The sequence below is a fragment of the Podarcis vaucheri genome (assembly GCF_965113315.1).
Source record: "Podarcis vaucheri genome assembly, chromosome: 7".
In the NCBI taxonomy this organism is placed as follows: Eukaryota; Metazoa; Chordata; class Lepidosauria; order Squamata; family Lacertidae; genus Podarcis; species Podarcis vaucheri.
The window spans coordinates 30,531,669-30,556,538 of NC_138765.1; the positions used below are offsets into that span (position 1 = coordinate 30,531,669).

At 42.2% G+C, this 24,870-nt stretch overlaps 1 protein-coding gene across 1 annotated transcript in view; it reads left to right on the top strand.

Annotated features, from left to right (window-relative positions):
* The first annotated feature begins 15,901 nt into the window (after positions 1-15,901).
* The window catches only part of RUNX3 (RUNX family transcription factor 3), a 127,612-nt gene continuing 118,643 nt past the window's right edge, over positions 15,902-24,870 (top strand). Inside the window, exons 1-3 of the mRNA XM_082231817.1 lie at positions 15,902-16,036; positions 16,123-16,255; positions 16,623-16,722. Of these exons, the coding sequence (XP_082087943.1) occupies positions 16,665-16,722 (58 nt within the window). The 5' untranslated portion in view covers positions 15,902-16,036; positions 16,123-16,255; positions 16,623-16,664. The remainder of the gene's footprint in view (positions 16,037-16,122; positions 16,256-16,622; positions 16,723-24,870) is intronic.

A 24,870-nucleotide genomic window follows, 5' to 3' on the forward strand; every position in this document is an offset into this window, starting at 1 on the left:
TAATACAATGACACTCAGGTATGGTATCGGGAACAAAAATAACATATTGTCCCCCTCCAGATGTTGTTGGATTATAGCTCCCACCAGCCCTAGTTAGCATGGCCAATAGTCAGAGATGATGGGAATTGTTCCAGTGGCATTTCTTGGTCTTCCTTAGAGGCACCCTTCCCACTAGTGTCTTCTGGGGGAAGGAAGTGGGGGGCCCATGATAGAGGTAACTTTTCTCCTGTTGCCAGGCACCCACTCTTGTTTAGTTGTGGTGAATGTACAGCCACTCTCTGAGATCTCCTCCCTGCATGTCTCTGATCCATCTAAAACCGCCAGTCTAAACTAGAGAAGCCATCTCCAGCCCCTGTGGTAATGAAAGCCATGTGTCAAGTGTGTGGCATGTAAACGGAGCAGTGTTTTCTTTATGTCAGACCTGAATTTCATGGCATTAGCCCCCAAATGCTAGTATCAAAGGGTGGGGTGTGAGCTTCTTTTCTCTCTCTTTGCTTCCTTCAGATCAGCCAGCATTTTAATATATACTTTCAGGCCTGTCTTTTATCTTCTAAGCTAAAAGGCTCCAACATCTATAGCCTTTCAACATAGGTCAGGGTGGGAACCTGTAGCCTGTGAATGTTGGTCAGTGAGGGTGAATGGGGCACTGTCCTGCCATCCTCAGTCTGCCCTTAGCAAGCCTCTCACAATCTGCCTTATTGTTTTTTTTATATTCCAAGTGAGTGCTTATACGATTGTATCCTTGGTAATCTTTAGAGCAGATTTTTTTTAAAAAAGAGAAAACAAGAAAGAGAATGAATAATCTTGGATTTCCGAGGACTGCAGTTCTCTCCTGTTGTTTCTTGTGGTCTTTATTTTATTATTTTTAATCATACTTGTTTAAATTGTTCTCTTTATTTAAACCACTCTGGAACCACCAGAGGTCAATAGTCTTCGGCACCTGCTAAGGCCCATACCCTAGCTGTGGGCCTATTGCTGAGTGCCCTGCTCTTTCTCCTTCTTGCTATTGCTGTCTGTTCACTTCACCTTTCCAAGCATGCAAGGATGACCAGCCCAAGTCATTTTGCTGCCTGAGACAGAGCATCAAATGGTGCCTCCCTCCCCCACCAGTCGAGAATCTCCATACCGGTCAAATTATTAAGGCACAAATCAGCCGACTGAGGTGGATGCTTTACTCTGCCTACTGATAGACACACAAGGAACCTCAAAAGCAAGGAGATGGGAAAACAGTGATGTGATTGGGAGAACAGGAATGAATAGGCAGTGGTGACAAAGAGGAGGGGGTCCAGCAAGGGGAAAATATAATACTAAAGATGATAATGATGATGGTTTATTTATACACCACCCATCTGGCTGACCAGCCCTAGAATAAGGACACCTAAGAAGGGAGAGTAGGAGGGGGCTCGAAGGTGCCCACACACAGTTAGCAGCAGCTGGACAGCAGATTGAACAGACACAGGCAACTTACCTCATCATACTCTTTCCCACTACAGTATTGTACAGTGGTACCTCGGGTTAAGTACTTAATTCGTTCTGGAGGTCCGTACTTAACCTGAAACTGTTCTTAACCTGAAGCACCACTTTAGCTAATGGGGCCTCCTGCTGCTGCCGCGCCACCAGAGCATGATTTCTGTTCTCAACCTGAAGCAAAGTTCTTAACCCGAGATAATATTCCTTGGTTAGCAGAATCTGTAACCTGAAGCGTATGTAACCTGAAGCGTATGTAACCCGAGGTACCACTGTATTTTTAAAAACAACATCAACAACCAATTACTTTCTAAATCTGCATCTATCCAATCAATTTGGCATATGCAAATTTATCCAAACACGTATCGTCTTTTGTGCTCTTTTCCTATGATTTCCTAAGTTCCGGCAATGTGTGAGTTGCTACCTTAGCTGGGGTGGGGAGACAAGAGCATCCACTAGGGCATGTTAGGCAAGGCTGTGTGTACACACTGAATACCATCTAGTATGAAAGATTCAAAATTTCTAATGTGATCTATAAAAGCAGGGGCAGCGGGCATTCAGAACAAGGTTTAAATGTTCGCTGAACAACACTATACTGCTCCATCAGGACCATTTGAAGGACTGTCTAGCCCAAAACCAATTTAAACATAAAAAAACAATGAAGGGAACATTAAGGGCTTTGAAATTGTCCATCAGCAATTAGCAACTGGACAGCAGAGTGAGCAGGCACAAAGTTTGCCAGGTCAGCCTTTCTTTCCCACCCTGCTGTAGAGATGGACAAATAAGTAATATTCAGCTTCTTAGTTTTAATTCTGTTCAGTCATAAATTCAGTTCATCTCATTTTTAAATCAGTTTGTGGATTTGTTTTGAAGTCTGCACAAAAATTCACGTGCATTTTCATACATATTTCTCCTACTTTTGCCTAATATATGCATGCTTGCAAGCAATTTTGCCTAATATAATGTTACTTTTACTGATATGTGCATTTTTGTGGGCACTTTCCCTTAATATACATATTTTGGTTGCAGAACCCCGCGTTGAGGACAGACACTCTTTGCTTTGTTGATTGAGGGAATTCAGATCAAATGTATATCACTCCCATGGCAGATCTACGCAAATATCTCTCTACAATGGTGAGATGTATTAGATTTATACTCAACAGTAATTGTTTCTGAAGCTAAAACAATATAAACAAATTAACATATGCAAGTATTCTGCAAATCTGCTTTCCTCTTTTGTCATCTGTTTTCATGAAACAGTTCCTCTTTTTGGCAATATATAACTGGCCACCATAATGAAGAGGGCTCTACAGTATTAGTGAGTCTTCCTTCCAAACTATGGGTAGGTAATCTAAGGCTCAGGGGCCAGATCCGGCCCACGGATGGTCTGGGACGGTCTGGCGCGTTTTTACATGAGTAGAAAATGTCTGTTCATTTAAAATGCATCTCTGGGTTATTTGTGGGGTATAGGAATTCGTTCACCCCCCCCAATATAGCCCGTTCCCCCACAAGCTCTGAGGGACAGTGGACCAGTCCCCTGCTGAAAAAGTTTGCTGACCCCTGTGAATCCAAACCTTTTAGGTGGGAGTGAGGAATGTTGGGTCTGGGGTGGCCATCTAGGCCTCTCTGCCCTTGGGATTCTTACCAGTTCACATACACCCTCCCATTGCACTGCTTTGCAGCTTCCTTAAGTGTTTGTGTCTGGATGGAATGCCTGCCTGGATGGGTGGGTGTTTAGAAGCTATCTCACTGTACAAAGGTTATGTTCACATTCATTGCTGTGCCTGCTTTTGCTCTTGACTCCAGCCACCACTTGCTCTCAGGTTTCCCAAACAGGTATGTGGCCCTTTGGCTGCAAAATATTCCCTATCCCTGCTTTGAGGGTTGAAAGGACAAGGCTGGAGAGGAAATGCCCCCAGGAAGCTGGTCCTAACACCCAGGGAACATCAGGCCCTCCAAGGTTTGGCTCCCTGCCATTTTGGGAAGCAGAGAAGGTCTGGCACAACGTCAATCTCTTGTTTAGACTTAGTGGTTTCCTGTGGCGTTTTGGTTAGGATGGCAACCACAGCAAACTGTCTGTCCCCAGACTCATCTGCGCCAGTCTCTCCCTTGGCACGCCTGTTTTGTAACATAAAAAAAAATATAATAAAACCTACCCCTTTGTTTTCAGTAGAAAGTCTCCATTTACCAACTTTGTATGTATTTTGTTGTTAAATACCCTTTGTTGATCAACTTACCAACTGTCTGAAAAAATGTAAAAGTATATTCTAAACTGGGAATTTTAAATAGCAGTATTGCTTCTTTCCTTCCATTTTAAAAAGCCAATCTGGAGAGATTTCTTAAAAGTTTGTGTTTGGGTTCAATAGGGCTGTGAGTTACCCGATTAAAGGAATTTTAGGATAAACTATGTGTTTAGTCAGTCAAGTTTACTCAGTGTGAATTTGATTTTGACAACAAGAAGAAAGACTTTGAAAGTGGGGGCAGGAGAGCCGCATTGCTTTAAGCTGATGCATGCATGGGTCACAGAAAAAATAAGCTTTGGGGAGGCTTTCTCTCACACAAAGGCAGGGATGAATCTTCTAAAATAGCACTTCCAATTTGGATTATTTTATAAGTATTTATATTGAAAATGACTTTTTAAAATACTAAAATCTACTTCCCAGTTCTCTGAGGCACCTTTTTAGTTAATCAAAATATTTTTACTCTAACTGGTGACTTTATGAGCACTGCAGTGGAATGATGCATGCCTATTTAGAAGCAAGGATCATTAAATCTGTCAATTTTGCTTTCTCCGTTTCTCATTTTTACAGTCTTATTCAGTTCTCCACATTACCAAATCAGTTTGCATTAAAGAAGTCTTTATGAATGCAAACTGATTTTGCCTAATATACATGTTGTAGAATGCCTGTTTGTGTGTAAGTGTCACAAATATATGCATTTTTATGCACACATTACTATTACGTATGCATTTTGCATATATTACTTGATTAGAGAACTACACTGCAAAATTCAGAAAAGTGAGAATTCCGAAGATGTGTGTGTTTCATTTCATATACTGAATTATGTAAGTGAAAATTAGGGAAGTTCACCTTTAACTGAGAGCTTACTTGAATTTGTCACCCATCCCTAATCCCAGTTAGGGATCTTATGAATCTTACACATTTACACTTTCTGGAAAAAATATGTGAATCAAAGTACAGCTACCCTTTGAAATTTGCACTTTTCCAAAATGTTCCGAAGCTGCTCTGCAACCCACAATTGTTTACTGAAATGCATATATTAAGGGAAAGTATGCATAAACATGATCTTAGAGAAAATTTGTTGTTGTTTAGTCATGTCCGACTCTTCATTACCCCATGGACCAGAGTACGCCAGACACTTCTGGCTTCCACTGCCTCCTGCAGTTCGGTCAAACTCATGCTGGTAGCTTCGAGAACACTGTCCAACCATCTCATCCTCTGTCGTCCCCTTCTCCTTGTGCCCTCCATCTTTCCCAACATCAGGGTCTTTTCCAGGGAGTCTTCTCTTCTCATGAGGTGGCCAAAATATTCAGAGCCTCAGCTCCAGGATCTGTCCTTCCAGTGAGCACTCAGGGCTGATTTCCTTAAGAATGGATACGTTTGATCTTCTTGCAGTCCATGGTACTCTCAAGAGTCTCCTCCAGCACCATAATTCAAAAGCATAAATTCTTTGGCGATCAGCCTTCTTTATGGTCCAGCTCTCACTTCCATACATCACTACTGGGAAAACCAGAGCTTTAACTATATGGACCTTTGTTGGCAAGGTGATGTCTCTGCCTTTTAAGATGCTGTCTAGGTTTGTCATTGCTTTTCTTCCGAGAAGCTGTCTCCATCTGCAGTGATCATGGAGCCCAAGAAAGTAAAATCTCTCACTGCCTCCATTTCTTCCCCTTCTATTTGCCAGGAGGTGCTGGGCCCAGTGGCCATGATCTTCGTTTTTTTGATGTTGAGCTTCAGACCATATTTTGCGCTCTCCTCTTTCACCCTCGTTAAAAGGTTCTTTAATTCCTCCTCAGTTTCTGCCATTAAGGTTGTGTCATCTGCATATCTGAGGTTGTTGATATTTCTTCCGGCAATCTTAATTCTGGCTTGGGATTCATCCAGCCCAGCCTTTCGCATGATGAATTCTGCATATAAGTTAAATAAGCAGGGAGACAATGTACAGCCTTGTCGTACTCCTTTCCCAATTTTGAACCAATCAGTTGTTCCAGAACCAGCGAAAATAACACACCAAAAAGAAAGAAAAGAGAATAACATACAAAAATGTTTTATATTAGGGGAAATCGAGTTCCAAAAATATGTACATTAATCAAACCTGCATACAAAAATGTGTTTATTAGGAGACGATTACACTAAAACGCTAAAGAATTTTCATGAGGATTTAAATAAATAAATAAATCTCAAACTGCTGCAGAAATGTTGGTGAAATGAGAAACAGAAAGCTCTGCTTTTCCATCTCTATTCCCAATAAGTGTACAAAGGATCACAGCAATTCCTAGGTAAAGGTGGCCCACACCCACCACACACCCCTTCCTCCGCCCCTGGCTAAGGGCGTACTGGGGTTGTCTGAGCAAGCACCCTCAGTCACCCTAAGGGAGCAGCCTACACTGGCTCTAATGTGGACCTAGGGAGAGCCGAGAGATTTTCTCCCAGAGCTCTTAAAAACAGTAAGATAAAGGACCCCTGGACGAGTCCAGTCAATGGCGACTGGGGTATGGCCCTCATCTTGCTTTCAGGCCAAGGGAGCCAGTTTTTGTCCACAGACAGCTTTCTGGATTATGTGGCCAGCATGACTAAACTGCTTCTGGTGCAACAGAACACCGTGATGGAAACCAGAGCACACAGAAACGCCATTTACCTTCCTGCCACAGCGGTACCTATTTATCTACTTGCACTGGTGTGCTTTCAAACTGCTAGGTTGGCAGGAGCTGGGACAGAGCAATGGGAGCTCATCCCATCACGGGGATTCAAACTGTCAACCTTTCAATCGGCAAGCCCAAGAGGCTCACACGTAAGCCCCATGGAATTCAATGAGTCAGTCCCATGTATGTACATAGGCGTTAAGAGATTTGCAGCCTAAATCTGCAAATACCCCCAAGCCATTGCCTCCTATTCCTGCTTTAAATGCTTTTGCTGGTCCCATCTGGTCTTATCCTGGCTATATTTGAAATTTTGACGTAAACGGTTTGACCTCAGTAGGGATTTACTTCTGAGTAACCTTACATAGGTATGGGCTATAAATACATGAGCAGATCTGTTATACATCTAGAGATGTGTATGGAATTTAGAGAGTGAAATTTGGGACTAGCTGTTAAATGCCATGTTAAGTTCCCTGGTACAGTATATGGATAACATATGGGATACCCACCAATTTCTACACCACATAATAAGCCCTTAGGGTTGACTCCATGAGCAAAACTGGAGTGTTTAGTTTTTGTTAAGACACACCCATGGAAAAAAATGCAGTGATTTAACCAAAGAGGAGGGGATTTCATTGCCAAGAAAGGGGAGGGAAAAACCCACACAATTGCATGGAAGCAAAGTTTTCAACCCCTTAAATACCTTTCAGATGGAACAGGACCCAAAAAAAATCCCGGTAAGGTTTGTGCCTGTCAAAGTTTAGCAGTTCTAAACAGTGCAGATCAGGAAACAATTTAAAAAAACAACAACTCAGTAGTACCTATCATACTAAATGCTTTTAACATTTACTATACTCTAAACAACTGTCTCATAAGGCACATGAGAGTATTATTATCCTCATTCTGCAGATGAAGGGGTGAAAGAACACTTGCCCAAGACCATTTGGTTTGTTTGTGGCTGAAGAAAGAATTGAACACTCTTAGCCATTACACACTCCTAGTCACTACAATTACTCCAGTGCTGTACCACATGGACAGGCGACTTGGGGACATACACCAGACAGGCTCTAAGTGTGGGAGGCAGGCCTTCCTAGGAGGCCATAGATGAATACCTGGGAATATGTAAGCTTTTGCCTCACCTGTCTCTTCTCCACATGTTTGGGATGGAGAAGCAGGTGTTGGTAGCCTCCATCTCCCATCAACCCTAGCCAGCATGGCAAATGGTTAGGGACGATGGGAGCTGTTGTTCGGCAACATCTGGAGGGCTTCAGGTTTCTCACCACTGTTTGCAAGCAAAGGCTTCTGAATTAGTGTTAGAAATTAGTGGTGCAATCAGGGCTGAAATTAGTGGTGCAATCAGGGCATTTTTGTATGCAATGTTGTCTAAAATACATGCCTGCAATTCTATTTTCCCTAATATAATGTATTGCATTCAACTAACTTTTACTCCTAGTAGTCCCACTGAAGTTAACAGACCCAAGTTAGTCATTGTTATTCATTCCAATGTATCTTCTCTACATCTGCTCTCGACCCATTCCAGTCCGGCTTCCGCGCTGGTCATGGGACCGAGACGGCTCTGGTCGCCCTAACAGATGATCTCCGCAGGCAGCTGGATCGAGGCGGGTCGGGGCTGCTGATTCTTCTAGACCTGTCAGCAGCCTTTGACATGGTCGATCACGAACTCCTGGACCGCCGCCTTGCCGACGTGGGGATCCAGGGCACAGTCCTTCAATGGCTGCGCTCGTTTCTCTCCGGTCGGGGACAGAGGGTGGCGCTTGGGGGGGAATTGTCATCGCGCCACTCCTTGGTGTGTGGAGTGCCTCAGGGTGCGATTCTCTCCCCGATGCTTTTTAACATCTTTATGCGCCCCCTCGCCCAGCTTGTCCGGAGTTTTGGGCTGGGTTGCCATCAGTATGCCGATGACACCCAACTCTATCTGTTGATGGATGGCCATCCTGACTCGGCCCCAGACACACTGACCAGATGTCTGGAAGCTGTGGCTGGATGGTTACGTGGGAGCCGGTTGAAGTTAAATCCTTCGAAGACAGAGGTCCTCTGGCTGGGACGGAGCGATATGGGATTGAGGGGGCAACTCCCGTCTCTTGCGGGGGTGCAATTAGTGCCAGCATCATCCGTGAAGAGCTTGGGTGTAATCTTCGATACCTCCCTCTCTATGGAGGCGCAGATTACAGCTATAACAAAGGCGGCATTTTTTCATCTCCGCCAGGCTAAGCAGTTGGCTCCTTATCTCTCTCGCCCTGACCTAGCCACTGTGATCCATGCGACGGTCACCTCCAGACTGGATTATTGTAACTCGCTCTACGTGGGGCTGCCCTTGAGACTGACCCAGAAACTCCAGCGGGTGCAGAATGCCGCAGCGAGACTCCTTACGGGGTCTTCGCTGCGAGATCATATCCATCCGGTGCTGTACCAGCTGCACTGGCTCCCGGTGGAGTACAGGATCAGGTTTAAGGTGCTGGTTTTAACCTTTAAAGCCCTATACGGCCTAGGACCCTCGTACCTACGGGACCGCCTCTCCTGGTATGTCCCACAGAGAAATTTACGGTCTGCAAATAAAAACACCCTAAAGATCCCAGGCGTCAGAGAGGTTAGGCTGGCCTCAATTAGAGCCAGGGCCTTCTCGGCCGCGGCTCCAATCTGGTGGAACGCTCTGTCACAAGAGACTAGAGCCCTGCAGGACCTGGCATCCTTCCGCAGGGCCTGCAAGACAGAGCTGTTCCACCAGGCCTTTTGTCAGGGCGCAGCCTGACCCCCTCCTCTGGCAATCTGCACAAAAATTTGCTTGATGGTTGCCATTAATTTGATTTTAATTTGATTTAATTAATGTTATAATGAATGTTTTAGAATGTTGAACTATTTTTATTGTTGTTAGCCGCCCTGAGCCCGGCTTCGGCTGGGGAGGGCGGGATATAAATAAAATTTATTATTATTATTATTATTATTATTATTATTATTATTATTATTATTATATTCATTAATATATGCATCTTGACACACACTTTAAAGGACTCATTTTTGCACACGTTACAGGCTGGAGAACCGCACTGCAAAATTTGGAGAGGTGTGCATCTCAAAGGATGGCTGGGTTTTGGCTTGCATATTGTTTGGGGAAGTGCAGATTAGGTGGGTTTACCTTTAAATGTGAATTGAATGGAATTTCTCCCCCCTCCTTATTGATATTCCATAGAAGGACTGGCTTAGACTTCAGGGAAAACCATCTTAAACGAAAATATATTCAATAAATATCAAGATACTAGATGCTTACCTAATTTCAGTTGGTACCTGATTCCAGAGGGCATGCATCCTCTGTATGTAGGATTAAGCCGACAGAATGATTTAAACAACAAACGGAGGGTGTGTGTCTTTTTCCCTCACTTTTCTGTCAACTACCTAGTAAAAGAATTGGGAGGGAGTAACCCGTTTGAGGATCTGAAATTTTATCTGAAATTTGACTGTAAGGATGCTTTGTGGGCTGGAAAAAAAGGGATTTACATTTAAATAAATGTAAATACAGTACTGGAAGTACTGGAACGGGTTACCTCCGGGTTTCGGCGGTCGTGCATTCACAGAAGCGCCAAATTGCAACCTGCACGTGTGCAGACGCAGGTTGCAAACCCTGTGGGTTGTGAATGTGCATCCCGCACGGATCACGTTCACAACCAGAGCGCCCACTCTAAATCAATTTAAATGAACAGAGAATCAAATACATAAACATTGCACATGTGTGTTTTAAATTTTGAACTCCAATAAATATTGCTGAGTGAAGGACCCTTTAAAAATGAAACTCTGCTGCTGTTCTCTCCCCCCGTATTCCCCTCCCCACACATTTTTGAGGTTTTATGCATTCTGGACATGTAAGGTGAGGATAGACATGACCTCTGCTTCACAGCGCTGTGCAAAGTTTGAGGAATTTTCTGCCCCGTCATCGTCGCTTCCCTTGGCTGTCCGTTAAGGCCTATCAAAGGAGTCATGAACATGACTCGCAGCTCGGCATTTTTTCCGGTGTTACATGGCCAGCCAGGAAGATACAATGTGGAAAAGTAGGGACCTGAGAGTGTTCGCGCTGTGGTTTGAACAGGAGACAAGGAAGCGTTGTGAAGTCTCATAGACCCTTCTCTGTGCATCTCTGAGGCAGATGGTCGAGGGATGGCCAGATAGTCTAAAGGCTCTTTTGCTGTTTCCCTTCCTCCTCCCCCCCCGTCTCTTTTTTGTTGCTATAAAATCATCAGTGTAAACCTCTCCCGCTGCCAATCCCTACTTTATTTCAGTTCCTTTTAAACAGCTGAGCCCTGTTCTGTAGAAACGGAGGATAATTTCCCTTAACGTTGAAAATAATTACAGAAAAAAAGTGATGGCAACTTTTTGCTCTATTCAACCCTCAAAACCGAGGCATAAGACCTGGGGCATGGAACGTTTTTCAGCCCAAGGCTTGCATTCCCTTCTGAACAACTTTCTAAAGGCCACGTGCCAGTGATGGATAGAGCAAGAATGACTGCTCCCCACATCAAATAGAGGGTGCCTTTTGCATGGTCGCACGCAGTGCCCCCCCCCTGGATCCCATGTGGCTCCTGGCAGTATGGGCTGGTTGAACACTCCTCAGGCTGGATACCTGGAGGTCTCTGCCTACCTCAGCCTATTGCCCAATCCTGCCTGGGGAGGCGTTGCCAGGGGATTGGCCAGGTAGGGGGAGGGACCGCCCTCCCCACACAACAGAGGGTGGATCTTACCTGGGAATCGTCAGTTGGCTCCAGAGCTTCCCCCGCCCTGCCCTCCCTCAGTTAAGCCTACTTTTGCAGGTTAACCTCTTCTCCACAGGTACACGGGCGCTGCTACGTCATGGTTGCTGTTGAAGGGCCGGAAAGGAATTTTCCTGCATTGGCAGGTTTTGCCTTCCCTGTAGCAAAACATCACAACTTTGGCAGTTTCAGGCCTTGGGTGGAATCCTTTAGTCTATCTTCCCTAAATGGGGGGGGGCATGAAGCATTGGGGGAGGCATTGGTCATACGCTGAGAGGTTGTCATTGCTCTCCCCTGCAATGGCGGTGAAACGGGGCGCGGGCTGTCTGCTTGAACATATGTTTTCCAGAGCCAGCCCAATCCCCACACATTCTGGATAACTCTGATGTCCCCCAGATTCCCGGCTGGGCACTGGGAAGGATAAACGCCCAATGCCTGAGCCAAGGTCTCCCTACATCTGAAACTTTATAAAGTTGTGGCCAATTTTAATCCCATAGCAGGTTGTCTTGAGTCATTATTCCACTCAGGAGCCGCCTACGGTTGGGGGGACTCCGCCTGTCCATGCAAATGTAAATGTTACTTACCGGTACATAGAGCAAGCTTCTATCCTCCACAAGGAAAAGGCATTTTCAGAGTTCAAGGCCATATTCCAGCCTTGCAAAAACCACTCGGCTTTGAAGTGGGTCCAGTGGGATATGTGGCCTGGGATGAGACCCAATGACCAGACAGAGAGGTCAGGAGGGCTGCATTTGGCCCCCAAGTTTTCCACTGCTAGAGAAGACTATGGCAACCCATCTAATAAGTAGGTCTGTCACCAAATTAATGAAATAGCAATGTAGTCAGGTACATCTGGAGTCAGAAGTCTAAGTCCCAATGAGTTCAATGAAGCTTACTCCCAGGCAATAAAATACAGGACTTCTTTGGTTTATTTTCATGAGGAGACTGCAGCCTTAATACACCTTGACCTGGGAGTAAATCCCACTGAGCTCAACATGAATTTTTGACACAACTTTTATAGGATTGCGTTTAGTCACTGATTTCCATATATTTGCAGACCATATGCTTTAAGGTGTTTTATTGCATTTTTATTATTGTAAGCTTTATTGTAGACTTCCCCAGTTATTTTTTATATATTGAAAGGCACACACAAGCATGAGAATAAAAATGAATGGTTTTGAAGCAAGAAGCATTTTTGCTTTTTAGGTGAAGCATTGATAATATCATAGCAGGCATGGGAGAGGCACTCCTTCCTTGTGAGTGACAAAGAGATGCTTCTTTTAAAATAGTGCTTTCCACCTGTAGTTTGTGTAAGTTCTTTCTTTAAGGAAATGATGTAGAGTAAGCCCTGGGGTTTTTCCAGGCCATTATCCTTGGAGAATTGACTTAGCCACTAGGGTCATAATTAGTCTATATTCTTATGCCCTCAGTTTCCTAACTCAGCAACAAAGTTCACTTTGACAAGTCTTTAACTTAGCCTTATCTTTTTACAGAGTTGTTTAGGAGGATGGGTGGGGAAATGAAACGCATCTATGAGCAGCACCCTGATTCCCTTGTAGAAATAGCAACGTCCATGACTTGTTGTTTAGTCGTTTAGTCGTGTCCGACTCTTCATGACTCCATGGACCAGAGCACGCCAGGCACTTCTGTCTTCCACTGTCTCCCATAGTTTGGTCAGACTCATGTTTGTAATTTCGAGAACACTGTCCAACCATCTCGTCCTCTGTTGTCCCCTTCTCCTTGTGCCCTCCATCTTTGAATTCTAGGTTTGTCATGACTTAGCCACAGCCAAAGCCAAGAGAATTGAAGAAATGACTATAGTATTTATTCATCTTTGAAGTTCTGTTTTATTTGAATACATTTGTTAATGTTAACAAATTTGTCTGATGACTTTATAATTTTGTTAAAATGTGCAGTGACTTCCTATCCAGTTTGGACAGAAACCCCTCCCCCAAATGACTAAAAAATTGACTTTCCATAGCTTTTTTTGTTGGCCTTTGCTGCTCTGCTTATATTGCTGCTGTAGTTCTTCAGAACTTGTCTGGGACACAAGCCGGAGAGACATGCAAATTGGTATGGGCATATGAGCAGATGTCTGTCTGTCTGCTTTCATGCCAGTGGCAGGCCAGTGCCTAATTTAGGCATGGGGGAGAAATTTGATTGAGTTCTCATTTAAAGACATCCCTAATTTGCACTTCCTGAAACAACACAGAAACCAAAATGGAGCCATCCTTGGAAATTTGCACTTCTCCAAATTTTGAAGTGCAGTTCTCCAGCCAAGTAATATGTAAACACACACACACACACACACACACACACACACACACACGTAAAGTGTCCATAACAATGCACATATATATTAGGGGAGGTAACCTACAAAATTGCATTATTTAAGAAGAAATTGTTTTGCAAAAATTCATGGGATAGAATGAGATGACTGGATGCTAAGGTACAGTAGAAGAAGGCAGTGTTACCACTTCAGTCTGCTGTTGGGTAAAAACATTTTTGAATGCTTCCTCCCTATGCTTGGAAAGAAATGATTACCTGCAGTTGGAAAACAAGCAAGGAGGAGGACGGTAACAACATTTGGGGCTTTTTACTTTATGGAAAATGCAAGTAAGGGAGGGACTGATAGGGTTCTACAAGTTGATACAGAGTGTCATCCATGTAACTTGGGGACATCCACAAAAACTGAATTTTGAAAGACTCTGGACAGACAAAAGAAAGTACAGTGGTACCTCGGGTTACATATGCTTCAGGTTACGTACACTTCAGGCTACAGACTCCGCTAACCCAGAAAGAGTGCTTCAGGTTAAGAACTTCAGGATGAGAACAGAAATCGTGCTCCGGTGGCGTGGCGGCAGCAGGAGGCCCCATTAGCTAAAGTGGTGCTTCAGGTTAAGAACAGTTTCAGGTTAAGAACAGACCTCCGGAACGAATTAAGTACTTAGCCTGAGGTACCACGGTACACCTTTACACAATGTATTTAGTAAAACTCTGGAATTTGCTCCCACAAGTGGTGGCGATTGCCATCAACTTGTATGACTTGAAAAGATTAAAGAAATACACAGGGGATAAGGCTATCAATGGCTGCTAGTCATGATGTCTATATTCTCCCTTCACAATCAGAGGCACGATGCTTCTGAATATCAGTGGCTTGGAATTATGTCGGTGGTGAGAGTGCCGTTGTGCTCAGGTTCTTGTGGGCATCTGGTTGGCCACAGTGAGGGCAGAGTCCTGGACTAGATGAGCATTTGACCTGAACCAGCAACCATAGCAGGCAAAGGGCTCAGCTAGAGCCTTTCTCCCTGGAGTGATAGTTTTCAACTTGACAGGCAGATATTCTGTTTTCCAGCCTTCCAGGGTGACCCCTCCCACTTCGGCATACAAACCAAGTAGATGCAGCCCCAGATGCAGTTTGTTTTATCCACGGGAAGTCACTAGCTTTGGACTGACTCTGAGTAATAGGCAGCAGGGAACTAGTCCTGGGTTAAGAGTCGGAGGGGCCCAGGGCTAACAGGAAAGTGGAGCCTACAACGTATTCCCAGTATGTGCATCTATAACAGTTGCATATGGGAAAGGGCCTTAGCTCAGTGGTACAGCATCGGCTTTTTATGAAGGAGGTCCTAGGTTTGTTCCTTGGTATCTCTAGCTACAACTGGAAAGGACCCCTGCCTGAAAACCCCTGAGGAACCACGGCCAGCTAGTGTAGATAATACTGAGCTCAGTGGTCCAGTGGTCTGACTAATTGTAATGTGGCTCCTGTGTTCCTTCCCCATACCTCCGAATGAATGATTGCAAAAGTATATCAGGAAGGATAATTCATTTTGTAACTTAAGGGTTAATTTTGTTAATGTTAAAGTCAAGATGGGGGACTGTTGGGGGTGTTACTTAGTAACCAAGCAGAGTGGCATAATGCTCACTGAGCTATCTATTGGCTGTGTAGTTCTGAGGGAGTTTTTTCTCTGTGTATATGATTATGTGCCTCCCTCTTACGTATAAGGCCTGAGCTATGAAACCTCTGTATTTATTTCTCCTCAGTTTATACACTATTTTGCTCCATTTCCTCAGTAAAATGTTATCAAGACTTTTCTTGATCAAGATTTTGTCTCTGTTATGTGATTTTGCTCTTTATTTATTTGCTTATTTGTGTAAACATGCAAAGCTGCTTTAGCCTGATTCAAGCCATCTAGATCAGTGTCCTCTCTTCTGAGTGACAGCAGCTCCCCAGGGCATTCAGCGGAGTGTTTTCCTCCCACCGCCAGCTTCCTACTATCCCTTTTCACCAGAGATGCCAAGGATTTAAACCAGGGACCTTCTGCACACAGAGCATGTGCTCTGCAAGTCACTGCAGCGCCTGTAAATTCTGTGCTTTGCACTTTTAAAAGGCCACCGTTCCTGCTCTTCAGCCTACGATGTTTATTCTGCTGCATGTGCTCCATATTTTTTACTTAATACTAATTCACAGAAAATCCCTCTGAAGAGGAACCACCCATCAACACATATGGAACTAGTCTTGGCAGCAAGAATAGTCACTCGTAGAGCTGAAGGTCTTAGAAAGCCAAAAGGGGGAGAAAAATAAAACAAGATACAGACAAGTGGTAAATGTGGGAGAGAGAAAAAGCAGTTAGGAAAGCGAAAACCACTGAATATTAAATGGGCGGCGACTTCAATCGGAAACCTGCAGTGCTCTTCCTGACTCCCTTTCCGAGGGCAACAGCATCAATTCATGAAAAAGGAAGCCCAATCCCATAGCAGCTGAAATTCTGCTTCTTCTCAGTGCCATTTGTTATAAGCTGTGAATGAGTCAACAAGGCCTCCTGTGAACCAAAAATGTTCTAAACCAGTAATTTTAAATTTTTTTTGAAGGGGAGAGGAAAAACCAAGAAGAACCCACAAAGATATTGCAGGGCCTGGTGGTGACATCACAGATCAGGTGACTCTGCTCTTCCAGTCAACAAATAATGATTTAGAGTCATCTGCATCTCAGAAAGTAGGGTTGACTTTATAACACTCTTTCAGGCCTCACAGGCAACCACAGAACCACAAGCAGACTGCAATCGACAATTTAGAAGGACTACCCGAACCTCGGCAGGGAGGGTTACCTCCTCCTCGTGTTTTTCCACACCAGCCGTGTGTTTTGGATCTGCATAAGGTGAGTTCCGTTCATTCATTCATTCATTCATTCAGTATTTCATTCATACATTTTGCTTTCTGTACTTCCAAAACATTATATTGTTTTTTTCTTTTTCTTTTTGGGGGGTATGTGTGTGCATCTATCTCTTTGAAAGCTTAGTTTGCCTTCCCCTCCCCTTTCATCCTAATGACGATCCGGCGCGCATATGCTTCTATTGAGAAACTTGTGGCTGAACATTCCTGTGGTGCTGCTGTGGAATCGGATTCTTGGTTATAAACAGGCACAAAACTTCTTTTGATTTTCCCCCTCTTCCCCCCTTTTCACTTTTCTTTTTGCATTTCAGTTTAAACTTTTTATGGTTTTCTTTTTTTGTTTGTTTCCTAAGGAGTGTAAGGCTCAAAGACAATCTGGGTCGTAGATTTGGGTCATGGCTTCCAACAGCATATTTGATTCCTTTACAACCTATTCTTCAACCTTCTTGCGTGGTGAGTACAAATCTTTCATCCTTTCCTTCGAGGCAGGAAACGCCGTTGTTTGTCACTCAAGGGAGCTTAAACTTACAGCCTCTTTTAATAATCCCATTGGCACATCTTCAGTTGGATGTTCGCTCTTTGCAAACCGGGTGGTAGAGGGGAAAATCCCCCCCCTTATGTCTGGATGATGCTTAAGGGGAATCTGTGGCAGGAGGGGATGGTAAACTTTCTACCTCTTTCTGGATTGTGCTTTCCCAATTTATTTTTGGTGCCTGTTCTTTGCGGATGTGTGTGTTCCATCAAGGATGCTGTCTTCCCATTCTTCTCGAGTCCCAAGAAAAATGATAGTCAGCTGAAGTCTATAGGTTGTATCAAGAGACTAAGTCAGTTGAACTTAAGTGCCGATGAAATAAGTCATCATAACTCATCTCTGCAGCTTAATATGGATCTGAACCTATGAACGTGATGGGATTGCAGTTTTCTGTTTTGTTGAGTTCATGGTTTTTGCATCTACAAATTTCCCACCATGGTTTGATTGCATCTAAACTGTTAGATAGACCCAATGAGTGTCTGTTTTTTAATATAATATCTGGGCTTAATATTCAGCTAAGGAAGAGTGGAGGTAGACTGGAGAAGAGCTTTAAAGGCTGGTAAGACTGACTCAGCCTTTCAAGCCATCAGGGGGTTTTAGTTGCTGAGGACACAAAACACTTGGACCAGCTAAGCAACTGACCACATTACTTGCTAACGAAAATCCCCGAGGAGGCTTTCCAGCACAAACCACTGAAATGGGAATGGGATATACAGGAAAACTTCCTCAGATGTTGGGCCCTCATTCAAGGCACCCATCCCGTTCTTGGCTCTGTAGTCTTTTGATTGAAAACCAGTTTTCTCTTGGGGATGACCCTAAATGGTTTTAAATGCAGTCTAACGTTTGGGGAAATGTTACATCAGAAAATTGTATTTATTAACTTACTTAGTACTAAAATTTTTAACCCTGCTTTTAAATCAAGTTATCCAAACAACTAGCAAGAAATATAGATGCGCAGTCAATATAGACAAGGAAAATCCCTGTACAAGAACTAGCAAGAATCTTGGGTAGTAGTCAACTAAGTTTTAAATGAATTAAAATAATAACATCAGTGATGCTAATAGTAATCATAATGACTTACTCATTGTAATTGATGAGCATAACTAATTTAATGGTTTACTCTGAGTAAAACTTTGTTGAATATCACTCATTGTCTCCTATTTCTGAATCTTTCCAAATTCATGTGACCATTTTGTATTCTTTGGCTGGCATCCAAAGAGATGCTTTAAGCACCTTCAAGGCCCCCTGTGTACACCCCCCAAATAAAAGTGTGGGAAGAGGGGGTAGCACATTCTCCCCTTCCTCCATCCCCTGATCATGTCACAAATTATTCTGAGAATTCCTCTTAATAAAGACCCCATGGGGCGGGGGGCGGGGAGAGCATTCTAGAGCTCTTTTTGGGTTTGTAGAGCATGTTGTCCGGTTTTGTAAATTCTGGCTTATGTCATTTTGTCTCCCTGAGCCAATCCTTCGCCCTGGGCATAAAGAATTCTGCTGGATCAGACCAAATATTGAAACAATGCCGCATTGTGTCTCCCTTAGCTGTTCACTAGGGTCGTTTCAAAGCTCACAAACAGAGCAAGTAGTCAACCTATCCTTCACTTTTGCTTGCCTACAGTGTCTGGTGGTTCCATCTAAGGGCCAACATGGCTACTAGCCATTGATAGACTTCTCTTCCTCCTTCTCTATGAATTTGTTTCATCGTGCTTTTAAAAGCTGCCCAAAGTAGTGGTCATCACCATTCCTGCTGGTGGCGAGTTCCATTAATTTTAATTGTGTGATTTTGAAATTGTGCTTCTTTCTTTCTCTTTCTTTTTTTAACCTGTTCTCAAACTGTTGCTGATCAGCTTCCTAGTCAGTTTCTATAATATTCTTCTGCAAAGGAGGAGGAAAGAGCAACATTGGGCTGTATCAAGATTAAATTTACACTTCGGTCCTGTTGAAATCAAGGTGAAATGTTACGACTGGGGATTGAATTTGCAGGAACTTTTGCATCTCTTGCTATTAGAATTTCCTAGTTCAGAGTTGGCACACTTCTTCGCTCTGCTTGCAAACAACCTTTTAACTTGACCTAAACTTGGGGGGGGGGGGAGGAGTGTTTTGCAGAATTCATATAACTGACCTAAAAATATTGTTCTGAGAACTACTTTTGCACCTAAAATAAGTTCTACTTATGATAATCATTGAGCGTTGTCTCCTCAGGAGGTATTGTGCCCCAGGGTCTTGCAGCGTCAGTGTTCTTGCCAAATGAAGGTTTTTCTTCAGCTCACCTTGTGCTTTGATTAAAAAACAACAACACCTTCCTGCAATTTGTTTTCACCTCCACAAAAGACCAATTGTTTCACTCAACTTAAAAGGACAACTCATAGTTATCTTTTGATAGTTTAGCTTTGCTGTCCCCTTTTTTTGTTGCTTGTGTGCTGCTCTATTTATTTAAAGAATTTTTTTGTGTGTGCTTTTGTCTTATCCAGCATCTTCATTTGTCATTTTGTTCTGGTTAGCCCATTTTTATATTACTCTCTTTCCCCCCGCCCTTTTTAAAAAATGATATTTATTAAAGTTTCAGAAAAGGTTACAAAAATAAGAAAAAGAAAAAAAGAAAAGAGAAAATACAAAATACAGAAAAATAAAAACAATTAAAAACAAATCAATCTTTCCATGTCTTGTCTTTCATTTACTTGTTTCCCTGATCTCCTCACACCTCCCTTTTTTGTATTCCGGTTCAGTTAGTTAATTCAGCAAATCCTTTCCCTCTTTGGTTTTATCTTAATCCTTTATCTTAATATATTATAACTTTAGATTCTCACCTGTTAACAATCCATTTTTACATACTCCTTTGTGACATTGCTGCTAAAACCACTTAACTTCATTCCGACATCATTCTAACATTCATTAATTTTGCAGTATTTCTGTAAATAGTCTTTAAATTTCTTCCAGTCTTCTTCCACCGACTCTTCTCCCTGGTCTCGGATTCTGCCAGTCATTTCTGCCAGTTCCATATAGTCCATTTTTATATTACTCTCATTTTACTCATCATCACCATCTAACTCGGCCCCCAGCCCTTTCCACTAATCCCTACCTGCCGGCCCCAATATTTTCTCCTGGGACCACAGACCCTCTTGAATCCTTTATAATTATTCATATGAGTAATCCTTAACATGTAGGACTGCATGAACTGCTGATCCAGCCAAGTAATGTGGACAAAAATGTCTATATTAGGGTGAAGTGTGCATATAAGTACCGTATTTTTCGCTCTATAAGACGCACCAGACCACAAGACGCACCTAGTTTTTGGAGGAGGAAAACAAGAAAAAATATATTCTGAATCTCAGAAGCCAGAACAGCAAGAGGGATCGCTGCACAGTGAAAGCAGCAATCCCTCTTGCTGTTCTGGCTTCTGGGATAGCTGCGCAGCCTGCATTCGCTCCATAAGAAGCACACACATTTCCCTTTACTGTTTTAGGAGGGTAAAAGTGAGTCTTATAGAGCAAAAAATACGGTATATACATTAGTGACAATAATGAGCAAAAATGCATTATATTAGGCAAAAGTTGTTATTATTATCACTATTACCTTTTCTTTGTACGTGTATTTAAGATCATGTATGATATATATGGATTTCAGTAAAGAAGATAAAAGTGCGTGTGTGTGTATGACAAAAGTCATTTGAAAAACAATATTTATATTGGGCAAATTGCATGAAAAAATGTGCATATTAGGAGACATTTGAGCTAAAATGTTGAAGAATTTTCACGAGAACTTAAACAACAACAAAAAGTATGTGGAAATGCAGAGAACGGTATTTACAACTGGAAAAATGGGAAGCAGAGAGAAATCTAAATTGACAGATTCACCAAAGCCTACCTATCGCAAGCAAATTTCCCTCCGGGCAAATTAAGATGGAGGGTATCTGGAGTCTCACACAGAAATCCAGCCGGTAGAACTTTCCTGTACCTAGAACAGACCCAGCAACATTTTAAAAGTTTATAAGGACAGGAAGCCTGGCAGATACAGAGGAGGTAACCCTAAAGCAACCATGAAATTGGGTTGACTTGAATCCAGTAAGAACTGCTCAAGTTTAAAGATGAGAAGGCAGGAGGTTGTTCTTCCTTTCTACTCAGTGTGTGTTTGGATATTATTCTCCGAGGAAAAGTACCAGCAAAATATTGTGGAATTTGGCCCCCAATTTTGCCCTGTTTCCTAGCTGTGTTTGTTGGCTTGTTGTCTGGCTGGGCGCATCTTTTTCTTGGAAAAGAGCAAAGTGTAAGAAGAATCTTGGGCACATATCTGTGAATCTGTGGGCTTTAGGTTTCTTTGGAGAATGCTATCAATTAGTAGAAGTCGTATATGCTTTATCTGGGTTGCTAGTCCTACTCAGAGTAGACTGGCTGAAAATAATCGGCATGCATAACATAAATCCATTCATTTAAATGCAGCTATTCTGAGTAGAACATAGTTGAATGCCACTTTATCTATCTAACTCTATCTAACTATGGATTTGTGCAACATTAAGAACTGCCCTCGTTGATCAGGCTGAAATCCCTCAAGCCAGCATCTCACAACAGCCCTCCTTTGTTCACCTGCAACATCTGGCACTCAGGGGCACAAAGCCACTGAAATTGATGGTTCTCTTTAGCAATCCAAAATAAATAATAATAATAATAATAATAATAATAATAATAATAATAATAATAATTTTATACCCTGCCTATCTGCCTGGATTTCCCCAGCCACTCTGGGTGGCTTCCAACGAACTATTAAAATACAATAGTCCTTCAGATATTAAGAGCTTCCCAAACAGGGCTGCCTTCAGATGTCTTCTAAAAGTTTGGTAGTTGTTGTTCTCTTTGACATCTGATGGGAGGGTGTTCCACAGGGCAGGTGCCACTACTGAGAAGGCCCTCTGCCTGGTTCCCTGTAGTTTTGCTTCTCACAGTGAGAGAACCGCCAGAAGGCCCTCGGCACTGGACCTCAGTGTCTGGGCAGAACGATGGGGGGGGGGAGAGACATTCCTTCAGGTATACTAGGCTGAGGTCGTTTGGGGCTTTAAAGGTCAGCACCAACACTTTGAATTGTGCTTTTGTCCAACCAAACAACACCATCCATGCACAAGAAAAGGAAGGTATCAGCAAGCTTGGAGAAATCCCAAGGTTTGCAGAAGTACCCGCTCTGAAAAAAAGCCCTTATGCAGGGAAATGGAATGGGGGAAGAACCCTCCACAATAACCTAATGAGAACCCCAAGCATGTTCAGAAGCCACAGAATGATGACTGACTGTTGGGAGGAGTAAGGGGAGGAGTGGAAAAAGAAGGGTCAGAATAACTGAATTAAGGAATCCTCTGCTCACATCCTGAGCAGCAAGACTATTGGAAGGCATGGGTCCACACAACATCATTTTGTTGCAGGTCCTTACCATGACAGAAAAAGCCGTTGAGAGATCATGGATTTAGCTAATTCTAGTGGAAAGTAGGGAGGGGGAAGAAATTTGCTTTAGCATTTTAGTGAGAACCTCGATAATTTGCATATTCTCACTTCTTTGAATGTTACCAAATGGGTGGGTTTTTTTCCCGTTCATCTAAAAAAAAAGGGTACAAAAGTACATAATTAGGGGAAAGTTTGCATAAAAATGCATATTATGTGTGAAAATAATGCACACAGAATGCAGTATATTAGAGAAGGCTGCTTGCAGAAATGTACAGGCAAAACTGCATTTTAAAAGGTGTGTTTTAGGAGAAATTTGCACTAAAATGCTGACAATTTTTTTATGATGGTTTTGAAAAAACGACAACTGCAAAGTGATAAAGAAGTATAGTGAACTGATTGTAGGACTGGAAAAATTAGAAACTGAAATTGACACAGTTGTCCAAGTGAAAAGCAATATACATTTATTTATTGTATTTCTGAGTCACCTCCTGCCCCTGCTTTACCTAAATATGTGGCCACCACTGTATATTAAGCTAAAAAATTCCAACTGTTAATTATATGTTATAAATTACTTGTTTGACTAAAATTACAAAGAACTTGTTTTGAAGGCCCCTCAGTTTCAAGTATGACTTCTATCAGGACATTCTCTGCACCATTCATACTTTTATAAGTTTCTATTGCCTTTGTTAACTTAAAAAAGAACCCATAGCCCCAAATACCTTTTCTCATAAGGAAGATGCTCTAACCGCTTGATCATTTAATCCCTGCCCTTTAAAAAACCTCTTTTCAGCTCTGTTGGCTTTTGCAAAAGATATCTGTTTAAAAATTATTTTTTACAGCACAAAACATGCTCAGATTTCTTACTCTATTATGCAGATACTGCAGTGGAGAAACTCTGGGTATATTTTATGACGCACAAAAGAATTTGTTGCTTTGTAAGCATTGTTTATCCATTTATTTCCATTTATTAATAGCTTCTTATGAAACATCTTGGTGCAGTGTAACAATTAATAAATCAACAGCAAAAACACATATATTTTTAAAAATCCTCTATAAAAACAACAAATCTAATACAAATCTAGAATGAGGTAAAATCTCCACTTAAAAGACTTCTTGATAAAGGGAAGTATTCAATAGGTGCCAAGAAGAAAACAGAGATGGCACCTGCCTGATAATGTAATTGGAGCATTAGTAGAATGTAACCACAACTGCAAGTACAAATTTGAATTCAACTGAAATGGCCCTATTTTCAACATTGAATGCATTCCAAATAAATTTAATATATTGGATGCCAAAAAGTTAGGACATCCAAGCAGTGTTCTGAGATTCAGAGTTCAAACTGTGGGTTTCTAATTGACCTAAGAAGCTTTGAATCTCAGCCATAATTTTTGAGTATTGGTGGAGATATTTTGGTGTAGAAAGGTCAGAAAAGTGACAGCAAACTACCCACCTTTTTACATCAGTGAGTTTTGATGTAAAGTTTGTATCTCAGAATTTAAAGGTTGAAGTTGAAACTGTTTCTTCATCTCAACAAATCAGCTATGTTTTTCATTCAGTTAACAATTAGCTTCAGCTTTAAAAAGCACAGAAAAACCTATCTATTGGCCTATATACCTTTCAGTCTGTTGGCTACCCAGTCCAGCCTAAAGTTGTTTTGAGTAACTGAAAGTGAGTATAGCATCATGGCTAAAACACAGAGCTATGATTTGACTTGGGAGTTCCCAATTTGAAACTCGCTTCTGCTATGAACATATGAGATGCCTCTAAGGTCACCCAGCTCTCTGCCTCAAATCCATTTTTCAGCCTCAGTCTCCTCACCCCCAAAAACATATAATATGGGTATAATAAAACTAACCTAACCTTACCCTGTTGTAGTAAGGATTTTGTAAATGAGGCAGTGAAGTTGTGCTTTGAACCCTTGAAAGCGATCAGGGTATGTGTTTGTATGTGACTGAGAACCTGTGGTCAAAACTTCGGACTTCGTTTGTTTATTTGCTTTTTATATTTTTAGCACGGCAAAATCATTGATTGTTTGATTGACTAGGTTGATTATGACTTACTGATATGTAAGAATACTTTCTTAAGGTTGCATGAACAAGGAATATATAATTACAAATCAAAGATTACCAGTTATCTCACTCTCTTTCTTGTCCCCAGAACATTTAGCCATTTGTTAGTACAATGAAGTCTTTGGCTGCAAAACTGCAGGTTGTTCATGATAGCCAAATCTGCCAGTTTGACATAGCATTCCATCAGTCTTGTAGTCTGCTTCCTTTTTAAGTATATAGCACACATTACTTAAGCTGTGGTCGTCGTCATCATGTGTAACAGCAAATTCAAGCAGAAGTGATAAAAACTCTTTGGGGTTCATGGCAATATAGTATTGAATGCTACTTGAATATACCTTCTCTGTCCTCTTCCTAAAAACAATTGAAATAATATTGTGCTGGAACCCAGAGCGTTTAAAAATCAAATCAAATTGTGCGATGCCAAGCACATAGGAAATACTTTTATAAATATTACATCATGCTATCTAAATGCTAAGTATTATTATTAATTGAGTTGAAAGTGTTGACTCAGTTTAACTTATCCAGCCATTCTCAGCTGGTAGTATAACGGGGTTTACAAACACAGAATCTCAATATG